The sequence below is a fragment of the Colossoma macropomum genome, unplaced genomic scaffold (assembly GCF_904425465.1).
Source record: "Colossoma macropomum unplaced genomic scaffold, Colossoma_macropomum, whole genome shotgun sequence".
Classification (NCBI taxonomy): Eukaryota; Metazoa; Chordata; class Actinopteri; order Characiformes; family Serrasalmidae; genus Colossoma; species Colossoma macropomum.
The window spans coordinates 22,939,345-22,951,506 of record NW_023494804.1 but is presented as its reverse complement, the minus strand read 5'-3'; the positions used below and the strand labels follow the sequence as shown (position 1 = coordinate 22,951,506).

General features: G+C 37.7%; 1 protein-coding gene across 1 annotated transcript; it reads left to right on the top strand.

Annotated features, from left to right (window-relative positions):
- The first annotated feature begins 2,584 nt into the window (after nt 1-2,584).
- Nucleotides 2,585-12,159, top strand: katnal2 (katanin p60 subunit A-like 2). Its single transcript, XM_036595077.1, has 16 exons — nt 2,585-2,702; nt 4,824-4,894; nt 5,008-5,174; nt 5,970-6,006; nt 6,084-6,204; nt 6,298-6,402; nt 6,551-6,649; nt 7,079-7,156; nt 7,411-7,509; nt 8,070-8,133; nt 9,368-9,486; nt 9,689-9,780; nt 10,177-10,287; nt 10,371-10,533; nt 11,712-11,814; nt 11,914-12,159. Exons 1-16 carry the CDS (start codon nt 2,652-2,654, stop codon nt 12,051-12,053), a joined length of 1,620 nt encoding a protein of 539 aa, XP_036450970.1. The 5' UTR covers nt 2,585-2,651; the 3' UTR covers nt 12,054-12,159.
- The last annotated feature ends 3 nt before the right edge of the window (nt 12,160-12,162 follow it).

Below are 12,162 nucleotides of genomic sequence, written 5' to 3'. Positions count from 1 at the left end.
TAGTATCCTTAGATTTTATTTTCTGCACTATGTTAGATGATTGTTGCTTTTTCATTATAAATGCCAATAACCTACTTGTTCTGTTACCATATTCATAATATTGCTGGTTAACAAATCTTAAGCTTCCCTCAACCTTCTCTGATAACAAACTGTTAAGTTCTCTATGGATTGCGCTAAGAGCTTTAATAAGTCTATTTGAAGTGGTTCATTTATGTTGCTTTTCTAAATCCTTTATTTTGTCCTCTAATTCCTGCTGTTTGGCATTCTTTTTTCTTTTTTTAGTGCATGTATATGAGATAATACGACCTTGGATGTACGCTTTAGCACAGTCCCACAATATAAGAGGTGATGTTTCTGATGAGACATTAGTATCCAAATAATTATTAAGTTCTGTTATGATAAAGCTGGTAAATTCTTTATCATTAAGGAGGGAAGCATTAAGTCTCCATTGTTTGAAGGTTGGTCTATGGCCTATATGACACTTGAGTGTAATGGGTGAGTGGTCAGAGATAGTACTAGGTAGTGTTTCAATATCCATTACTCTATGCAGCTCTAACTTGGGCATGAAAAAGTAATCAATCCTAGAATAAGATGCATGCCTACTTGAATAGTATGTAAAGTCCTTATTTCTTGGGAATTTACTTCTCCAAACATCTACGTTTGTGACATTTAAAAGTCATTTGATGTGAAATGCTTAACTGTAGGGAAACTTTCTGACTCGCTATATGGACCAGGAGTAGCAAAGTCTACAACAAAAGTAACCATTTCATTTGCTTTCCACCAGTGAACTTATACAAGTCTTCTGAGTTTTTACATGTTATGTTGACAATGATAAAACATTGGTAAACCACAAATTATAGGTTTCCTTTGGAGAATATTTTGCCTTACAACACCCCCCCATGCCAATATGAAAAATGTTTTATAAAACTTTCTCAAAACTATTGTAAAACAAAAATTAGGTAGTGTATTCATACTCATTTCATAGCTTTCTGTGACTGAACTTTTAGAGGATAAAAGTGCTTTGGACGTCTGGTTCCTATCACCACCACTGTGAACAATTCTGACTGACTAAATATTTCCTAAAAGGAGCACTTAGCATTAAACAACTCCCCAGATAGTGAGCATATATCGGTCCACTGGCTTGATAAGGTCGGCACTCCACTGACTGTTTGCCACTGCTGGTCCACCCTCGGACCACCCAGATTACTGTCCTGCATACAAGTTTTAACTAGTTTTTAATCTCCTCAAACAGATTTTAAATGCACACAGACTTTTATTTTGGAAAATAAACTTAGACAAATACTACAAACAAATGAGAGAAAGAAATCATGACTAGGCCTGATATAAAATGATTTTATATAAAATGTTGTTGCTGACACTGTGATAGATAAAAAAATATTTACTGAACTACTTTACAAAGTATAACTAAAGAAATGAAGGGAGGAAAAATCAGTAAATTGGACTGAGAGTGAAAAATGAGTGATGATAAGTGGAATTTTGTCTATTACACTGCTTGACCACTTGTGGGCCGCCCAGAAAATGCTGAGCAAAACACCAGTGGACCAGCAAATTTGCCAACAGTGGTCCAGTATCCTCTTGCTATCAGGGTCCCAATGACTTTGTTAACACATTAATCATTTAATTATGAAGGAATCCACAGGACCAGAGGCATAGCGAAGTGGTGACCAGTGCCACGCTAGAATTAAGCATGGCCACCCTTTTTGCCAACCCAGTCATGAGGTGTTAACTATTCTCTTTTTACATTGAATAAATGCATATTACCTCATACAGTGCTGTCTGGCTAGCTGTTTTATCATTATAATCTGTAGTGAGAGAAGCCTAAATTAATAACTTCTAGGGTCTGTCCACATTAATTTTTTAATGTTCTGCTCTGAAAAAGTGTTTTATTTTAATTCACTTGAGTCAAATACACCATTTCCTCATTAGTAAATAAAATACATTACATCAAGTTTTGTCTTTGATGTAATATTTTATTCATGCGGAAATTCTGGACAGACATAGTTATGAAACAATGTGCCACTTTTTGTTAGATTTTTTTTTTTTATGTTAATAAAGTAAGGTTTTTTTATTTATCTTTTTTTTTTCTGAGTGTATGACCCCAATAAAATCCCTCGGGCTTCCATGGCCATCCCATTCTAAAAGTTCTCAAACCTTCTTATACTTTTTGCAAAATTTCCCATTCACAAAAGTAAATTTAACACCAAGCGACCTCTTTTTTTGAACAAGAAATTAAACAATATTTACATAGTATTTCTGCTTCGACCAAGACTACAGCACTAAAGACTCGTTTTCTTTGTTTAAAGTTTTTACTTGACTGAACTCCTAGCAGTTTTTGTTTGTATGCTATGTATTGTTAAGTACTGTTTCGAAAAAAAAGTAACGAAAAAATAAAAAAAAATCACCTGGTTGGAACATTTGTTTCAGTACCAAGCAGCTTCTTTTTCGAATTTCCCGTTCCACCTTAAATAGTCCCGAAGTTATTATAATAACGCCTCAGGCGCCTGTATGTAACAGCTGCACCATTTAAGGTGGAACGGGAAACTTCAAACAAGAAGCTGTCGAAGAGGAAGCCAGCTTCAGCCTCACGAGTGTGGCTGGACACTGGCAGCTTGTCCACTCAGCTGGCCACAATGGAGCTGTCTTATCAGGCCATAAAAACTGCAAATCAGGCGAGAGAAGCCGTGAGTAATCCACCGTTTTAAAATGCAACCTCGTTCGCATTGCTTTCATGTTTTTACAAGCAAAGTCCTCTGCTAGCGTCTCTGTTAGAGAAAGCTAAGCTAACCAGCTAGCTTAAAGCTGTAATGTGAGTCGTCGTGCAGCTAAGCTGACACATATCTATGAAATACGCAAAAGGAATATTTGCTAGATTTGTTCACTTATTATTAATATTCATACAACGTGGCAGTTTATTTCATTTTGGCCTGGTAAAGTTTCAAATTTGCGACTGACAAATGCACCGAGTTTCTTGTTGTCTTGGCAACCAGTCACACAACGGCACTTGTTCCTCAATGCGAAGATTTGGCGCCATCTTGTGGTGTGTGGCGTTGTGTGGACACTCATAGAAATATTCACTTCATTCATCATTTTATACACAAATTGCAAAGTTTGAAATCGGTTGTCATAATAGTCATCACTGTTAATTTTCAGTAATAGTAGGCACCAGAAGGTATTTTAATATTACGTTTTTATTATTTATTTTTTTTAAGTCTTTGGGTAACATCGAGAAGTTAATAAATCAGAAATTATCTAATTATCTATTTACAGAAGTTGTCTACTTCAAGATTTGATTACCACTATTTGAAAAGTGGCCTTCTGGTTGTAATTTTATTATAACTTAATAGAATAATATATCATTCTCAGTGTTGTACCGCCTTCTCCATCATTAAGGAATCATCAACATCTAGGCCTGTTTCTATGGGGGTGCAAAAAAGCATGTATTGTATTTTTGCACGTTCAGTTGAGCTTTAGGGAAAACGCATTTAGACAGCTTCCTAACTCCTGCCTAAAACCAGTGCCTTTACTTGTGGTAATCTCCAGAAATAAGCACTGAAAGCATGGGATATTCCTGTAAATCCATGGTCTTTTTAATTGTTGGTCATACACCGATCAGCCATAACTTTAAAAACTCATTGTCCATTTTATTAGCTCTACTTACCATATAGGTTCACTTGGTAGTTCTATTTCACCCTGTTATTCAATGGTTAGGACCAACACAGGTCCACCACAGAGCAGGTATTAGTTTGTGTTGGTCATCCTCTAGTTTTTCACCAGTGGTCACAGGACACTGCCCTCAGGACGCTATTGACTGGATATTTTTGGTTGGTGGACTGTTCTCAGTACAGCAATGACAGTGAGGTGAAATTCCAGCAGCTCTGCTGTATCTGATCCACTCGTACCAGCACAACACACACTAACGCACCACCACCACCACATCAGTCAACTACGCTCCTCAACTCCTGCCGCTAGAGTCGGTCAGAGCCATAGAGGGAAAAATGAAAGCATCATAAATAGTTAACTAATTTGTAGGGCTATCAAAGATTGTAGTGATATGATCACTAAGCTAACAGCTCTACACACAAAAACACAGCTCAGATTTAAGCTGAACTTGCCTCAGTGCAGCATCAGTGAGCTAAAATGAACCTACATGGTTGTGTGTAAAGCTGTTTAGGCCTTCTTGCTAATCTAGCAGTAGCTTCTAGTGCTAATGAGGATATTGAAGCAAAAGTAGCTCAAGCTATCAGCTCCAAACACAAGAACACAGGTACAGATTTGAGTTGTACTCTCATCAATGAAGCTAGCTGTAGCATGCTAAGCTAATGCAGCAGAACCTACTAGTACAGCTCTACACACCGTATTTGACAGTTTATTTGATAGATATGGAACATAAAATTGATAGCATGGTAACTTAAAATGCCAGTATTATTCACATATTTTCAAGCTGACAGTTTACTGCACAGTACAAACGTTTCAAACAAGTTAGCTACATTAGTGCAGGCATGTTCTGTATCTGTAAACAAGTTTCCTGATGCCACATCATAATCCTCTCTATCATATATTTTAGTATTTTACACTGTAATAGCTTCTTTCATAACAGACAAAATTGCTACCAATTGCTTTCTTCAGATATACTGAGAAAGCCAGTGTTTTCTATGAAAAGAATCTCTGTACTATGATAACACATGACACAAAAATCAGTGTATATAATCATATTAAGCCCACTGAGTGCGGGGGGCCTTTAGTGGTTCGTTCATTGCCGTGTGGGTTTTGTGCAGCAATTATGTCCCAAATGTTCTTTTCAGGATGAACTGAGAACAGAGACAAGAAGAAGAAATCTGCTTGTGCTAATTTATCATCATTTAATGGAGGAAGGGTGAGATTTTGCACTTATTAAGCTGGTCTTATCTATATAAAGTACTTGAAATGGAACAAAGAATGAAGAAAATTTGAACTGTCTGCTCTTAATCTTACATTTTAACTGTATAGATACATGGACGCTGCTAATGCCCTGGAACAAGACACTAATTTTGGATTGCGTCGCTTTGAAGTTTGTGACAATGTTGACCTGGACACAATTCTGATGGAGTATGAAAGTTATCATTTCATCAAGTTTCAGAAATATCCCAAGCTAACAAAGAAACTGCCAGAACAAGGTAGCTGTCATTATTACACAGAACTTTATGTGTATTAAAAAGGTCCATATCATAGAAAACTGAATTTTACTCACTTTTTTAAACTTTAAAAAAAACATTGTTAAACATCTATGCCATTCACTCTCAGTCCATACATTGCTGCTGTCGAATCAAAACCTCGTACCTCCATTTCTGTCGTTCTTCAGTTTTTGACATAATTTCAAAATGCCTGTTGACTTTTACATTGTATGTAAACTTCATGATAAATGGACCAAAAGAAAACAGCCCAAAATGACTTGAGAAAATACCTGGTTCCATTAACTTACATTAAAAGTAAACTAGGTGTTTTCCTTCCCCTGTAAAGTTACCATTTTGGAGATATGAGGTTTTGTTCTGATAGTAGCGATATGCAAATTAAGCTGCCAAAACAGCCCATTTTGAATTCACTGTCTTTGTGATGTCAAGAAAATCAGTATATTTCCACATACCCTTATATTCAGCACACAGCAGTGTAGACCTGCCCATGCACACTAAAGTTATAGTGTTTCAGCCCAGACTGCTTTTTGAATGAAGCTCGATACAGTTCAGCCACTGTTCACAGAACAGTGGCTTTTTACATATGTCAGTAACACAAAACAGCCCATGTAATTCTAAATGAGAGTGGGAGGTTGCAGAATGGTCTTGTAAAAAATGATTTCTGACTGTTTTTTGTTTATAAACATACACAAAGAAAAATGTAGGATATGGGCCTTTTTAAGCCTGGACAAATGCTGGAAATGCTTTACTTAATCTTTATGACACTTTATTGTCACACAGGAGAGAACAGACTTGTAAGAAGCTGTGGTAAAAAGAGGTGAGCATGCATGACACTTTTAAGAATGCTTAGTCTGTTTTATCCTCCACTAAGCTACTTATATTCCTGTCTGAAAGGACCCCATACACAGCCCAAACACTGCCAAGAATCGCCTCCGTCCAGCGACCCCAGTCCAGGAACAGTATTAGAAAGCCAGAGTCTAAAGCAGCTGCGAAGGACTCAAGTAAATCTAGCAGTGTGAGTTTATTCCCCTTATTCATAAAGCAGTTAGATGCCAGATCTCAATTGCTTTTCTCGTTCGTACACTGATGTCACAGCTGTCCCACTTAGTTTCAGGAGAATGGAGCAGTTTGTGTGCCAGAAAGAGCAGAGTTTGGCCTAAATGTGTCTCCTATCATCAGGAACGGAGGTGGAGAGGGCACACACATGAAGAAGGTAAATTCTTTATAATAAAATGCCTTGTGATACTAGAACATGTTCTGAGCGTCCTACACATATAGTATCCTACAATAAAGCTAAAGGTATTTTCATTTAACCCAAGAGTTAATTAGAGGTTTGAGGTGTTAGAAAATGTTCTTTGTAGGGTCAACAGGTTGACTACAGGTGTCTGATCCAGGACGCAGTTAAAGGAACCTCCCACGACATTGCTTCAAATAGTTTGTCCTGCAATCAAGACCCCTCAGTAGGTTCACTGTCTGCTATTCTGCGCAATAAAAATGCCTGTCTACCTTGAGATTTGATCACCACTGTTGAAATATGAGGCATTCTGGATAATTTTAATACTTCATTTTTTGACAGCTTTTTCAGTCATTATGGAATCATTTAATATTTTTTATTTTTTTCCCCATTTTTTAAATCTTATAAAGCTTTGGAATACTAGCATCACATTAGAATCAGTAGATATACATATACTTGCAGTAATCAGTACATATACTTGCAACAAAACTGGTTATATGTTAATGCAAACAGTGATTCCAAATGTTTGAACTGCAGTATATTACTATATTACATGGGTTGTCAAATAGCACCTATGCATGTTTTGATTTATCTACAGTGATAACATTATTATATCTGTGCTTTGGAAAAACCTGTGTTTTCTGCTGTTGCACAGGAGCGGCTGCTCAAACCCGTTAGTGCCTTCTATGGGATGAACCATGAGATGAGAGAGCTAGCGGCTGTTATTAGCAGAGTATGTGCAGTCCACCCACATTGTATCATAATACTGTTAGTATCTGAGTTTTGCATTTAAGAAACGAAATTGCACATAAATGCAGTGTAGTGTTAAGCGATAGTCTGTTTAACCGTAACCTGAAACAAATTCTCTCGCACGATTAGTCTGTGCTAGATAATCTCTTTGAAACTGTGTATAGTACAACAGCACTCAAAGTGAAGCAGATATTAATGAATTGCTGTGTTTCATCTCCCTCCTGTCTTTCCCTAAAGGATATCTATTTACACAACCCCAACGTGCACTGGGACGACATTATAGGCCTGGAGGACGCCAAGCGATTAGTCAAAGAGGCTGTCGTCTACCCCATTAAGGTGCGGGCCTGCTAAACATTGTGGTATTTCTCAAACTGCCACGGCATTCGATTGTGAATATCTCACTAAAGGCTAGAGGAAAGCACTGCGCAGGCGGTTATAGCTTTAGATGACATTAAATCCATACTTGAATACCACCCAATCTTGCCTTTCACTATCTCTTACTCATTCCTGTCATCTGCGATAATGACAAATACGTTGTAGGGCTCTGACACGCAAGACAAAAATATGTGTCTTTATTTTGTTAATAAAACCAGATGTGATGTTGATTTTAAATGTACTTAGTTAGGCTGAAGTTACTGTTATAGATTTCATTCATCAGTAGCTTGCTTTCATTGTCAGCTAAATGATTATTGTCTGTCAATACAAAGACTCCCTGTGTGTTTCAGTTAAAGCTGTAAAATCAACAGTAAATAAGATTAAATGAGGCATGCATCCTGGAGCAGCCAATAAGTCTGACAACAATTATCATGATGTTTGATAAGCCATCACAATGTTAAGTTAAAGTGATTGAAATCAATGTGCAATGTTAATTAAAACCTGAATATTTTTCTCCCCAGTACCCTCAGCTGTTCACTGGTATTCTCTCTCCATGGAAAGGTTTACTGCTCTATGGGCCCCCAGGTTAGTGATTCTGTTGGTTTGACTGGTTTTATGAAACAAATATCATATTTGGAAAGGCATTTAAAGGGGCCATAACTTGAAAAAAAAACATTTGAAAGAAAAGATTTTGATGTACTACATAAACATTTCTTATGCTTTGAAATACAGCTTTCCCTTCTCAGTTCATAAACAGAAACTAATCTGAAAAAATTGATGATTTTGAATTCAGCATGGTTGTGATGTCACAACCACAATATAGGACAGCCAGTTAAAACAGAGGTTGTTTGCATACACTAGCGTTTAAAAGTTTGGAATTGGCATTCATTTATGTACAAAAATAACTTATGCATTGTGAACATAAATATTACAAAAGGTATTTTTAGATGTATTATACAATATTTCAGAAGTTCTGTAAATAGAGAACTTTTTTAAATGTATTTAGATGTATATCCACTTTTGAAATATGATACATTCTGGTTGTTAATTTAACTATGACTTTACTACAGCTTTCTAGCTATATATATATATATATATATATATATATATATATATATATATTGCTATAAATATACATACATACATCATCTAAACCGCTTATCCTTCTGGGTCACGGTGGGGCGCTGGAGCCTATCCCAGCTGTCATTGGGCGGAAGGCAGGATACACCCTGGACAGGTCGCCAGTCCATCGCAGGGCAGACAGACAGACAGACATACACAGTCACACATACACTCACACCTAGGGGCAATTTTAGCACGTCCAATTGGCCTGACTGCATGTCTTTGGACTGTGGGAGGAAACCGGAGTACCCGGAGGAAACCCACGCAGACACGGGGAGAACATGCAAAGTTCACACAGAAAGGACCCCGGTCGCCCGGCCGGGAATCGAACCCAGGCCATTCTCGCTGTGAGGTGACAGCGCTACCCACTGCGCCACCGTGCCGCCCGCTAGTTCTATTCATTATTTGAAATCTGTGAATCTGTACACAGTACACAGTGATCCCAAACTTTTAAACAGGGGTGTATATTACAAAAACAAAAACAGATGGTATAATTCTAGAAATATAGACAGGTCGAAGAATGGTCATGTGGAAACGAAAATGTTTTGGTGCATAAAACCACACAAACATTATGAGTAGATTTATAGGATATAAATAAAATGCTGGAAAAATATAGAACCATGGACCCTGCTAATGTGACATGGACAGTATGTGACCCCTGTATTTCACTAATGTATAATACTCTTGAAAACCTCAGGCACTGGCAAGACTATGCTGGCAAAAGCTGTAGCCACTGAGTGCAACACCACGTTCTTCAACATCTCAGCATCTAGCATTGTCAGCAAATGGAGAGGAGACTCTGAGAAGCTGGTTCGGGTCAGTATCTTCTGTCAGTCTACAAACTACACAGTGATTTGTTTTACACTGGAGTTAATTCTGTAATTTCACAGCAAACCAAACCAGCCATTTAAACAAGGTGTTCAGTCAGACCTGAACAGTGTCTAATTACATTTTGCCACTACTCAGCATGTCTTTTTAGAAAGTTTCTCTGACATCTATTTTTATCTTTACTCTGCAGGTTTTGTTTGAGTTAGCGAGGTATCATGCCCCATCCACCATCTTTCTGGATGAACTGGAGTCAGTGATGAGCCAGAGAGGTGTTGGCCAAGGGTAAGAGCCAGACAAAGCTTCTTAAGATCCACTGATGATATTAAAGCAGTAGTTTAGTGAAAAATTTCACCCTTAACCCAAATGTATTCAATCAGCAAAGACATGTTTGCTTCTCTAGATTTGCACTGGAGCTATAAGGCTAATATAGCTAGCAGGTATTACAAACATATGCACCAGTTAACATAATGCACAGTATATGCCTAAATCTTCATAGTCTTGCCTCAGATTGTGTTGAGTTGCTAAGTAATCTCAAACAGACTAAAGTTGATACATTTTGCCATTTTGGAGAATTCTGGAGAATTCCAGAAACATTCCATTGATGTTGGTCTATTCATGGTAATCTATAGCACTTACGTCTTTCAACATGATTCCTTCCTTCTCTGTCCTTCTCCTCAGAGGTGAGCATGAAGGCAGCAGGAGGATGAAGACTGAGCTGCTGGTTCAAATGGATGGACTGGCACGGTCTAATGATTTGGTGTTTGTGCTGGCTGCTTCAAACCTGCCCTGGTGAGGAGGCAGATACATCCTGCAGTTTTATCATGCTGATTGCCACAATTTTTAAACCTCTCTTTGCTCACTCTTGGTCTCAGGGAGCTGGACCATGCCATGCTGAGGAGACTAGAGAAGAGGATTCTAGTAGGTCTTCCTTCTGGCCCAGCGAGAAAAGCAATGATTAACCACTGGCTTCCTCCAATCACCAACACAGGAGGGGTGGAGCTTCGGACTGAGCTAGCCTATGACATTCTTGCACAGGTGGGTCTCACAAACAATCCACCATCAATAGTGTGTGGCGTAAAAGAACAAATTTAGTGTATGCTGTCAGTCAAAAATAACTGCTTAAATGTTTTTGTAACAGTCAAGTTTGAGTTTGGGAGGAACAGGGGATGCTCTGCTTTAGTATTTATCTAAACATGATTGGAAAAAAGTCATTTTTCTATTTAAGTAGGTAGAATGGTCTGATTATGGGGGAATAAGGTAGTGTAATTTGTTGTTTAAGTGGTACAGTGCAAAAGCACAGTGTAATATAACTTTAAATGCAGCTTTAATTATTTTAGTATTTGTTCACATCAGCAGTTAAAGTCATAGAAACTCAAATTTCCCTCACTTTTTTGAGATATAAGAGTGTGATGGAGTATTTGAACACTGTTCAAGTTTCCAAACGTACCATGCACTCCACAGTTCATACATACGGAAACTAAACTGCAAAAACAGCATGTTTTCAATTCAGTTTTTGTGATGTTATGCAACCCAACACATTTACATCTATCCACCTTTTCAGCCTACAGCAGTTTGCTAAGCCCACTCATGCTGAAGTTAAAAACAGGCTGTTTAATTATAGGGGATACAGAGAGGTTGGAAAATGCTCATCCCATGTAAAAATTAATTATGACATATCTAAAGTACAAGAAATTTGTAAGATATGGGCCTTTAAAATAAACATTGATTGCACGTTCCCAGCACAAACCTCAAACTTAGCATATGCTGAACTACAACAAAAAAAAACAAATAAAAGAAATAAACTGCTAAGACTGTTTATCAGTATTTCTTTGGTCTAGTTTTGACAGCACCGCATTGTTATAGTTTCATTTAAAAGTAACTTGCTTCCAAAACATGTTTTACTGGTGTCCATATTGGTTGGTAGTTTTTCTTCACATATATCCCAACAACCTCACAAGTTTTAGTGTGGTAATTTCCCCCAAATTCTCATTCCTCAACTCATTTATTTATTATTTTTGTGTTTGTCCTTTTTGAACATAACAGAAGAAATACACAGACATAGAAACATGACAAAAAACTAGACTGTTCTAAACATAAGTGTATGATGTGCATCTGAGCAATTCCTTCTGACTGCCAGTATGAATGCATAGAAGATTACACAACAGTAAGAACAACATTTCTAATGGTAACAGCATTTGCCCTCAATATTTAAGGAAACGGAGGGTTATTCCGGCTCAGATATCAGACTTGTTTGTAAAGAAGCTGCAATGAGGCCTGTCCGGAAGATTTTCGATGCCCTGGAGAATCACTGTGAGGGTAAGACATACACTGCCTCATGAACTAAACAGACCTATTGCTTCCTTCAATTTCCTCTGGCACACTGCACAGCTCCAGGTCAATCATGTATCTCTACAGGTCAGTGCGATATGCCATTTATTGAGCTAGAAACGGTGACCACAGCAGATTTCCTGGAGGTGATCGCTCACACCAAACCATCAGCCAGGAACTTGACAGACAGATTCTCGGCCTGGGAGAGAGAGTATGAGTCTGTCTGAGCTTAGAACCTAAACTGTTATCACAACAACTACGCTATGTTTTTTTTACTGCACACCATGCAATTTATTTTTTATGTGACTCATTACACCTGTCCATCTTCTTAGTACT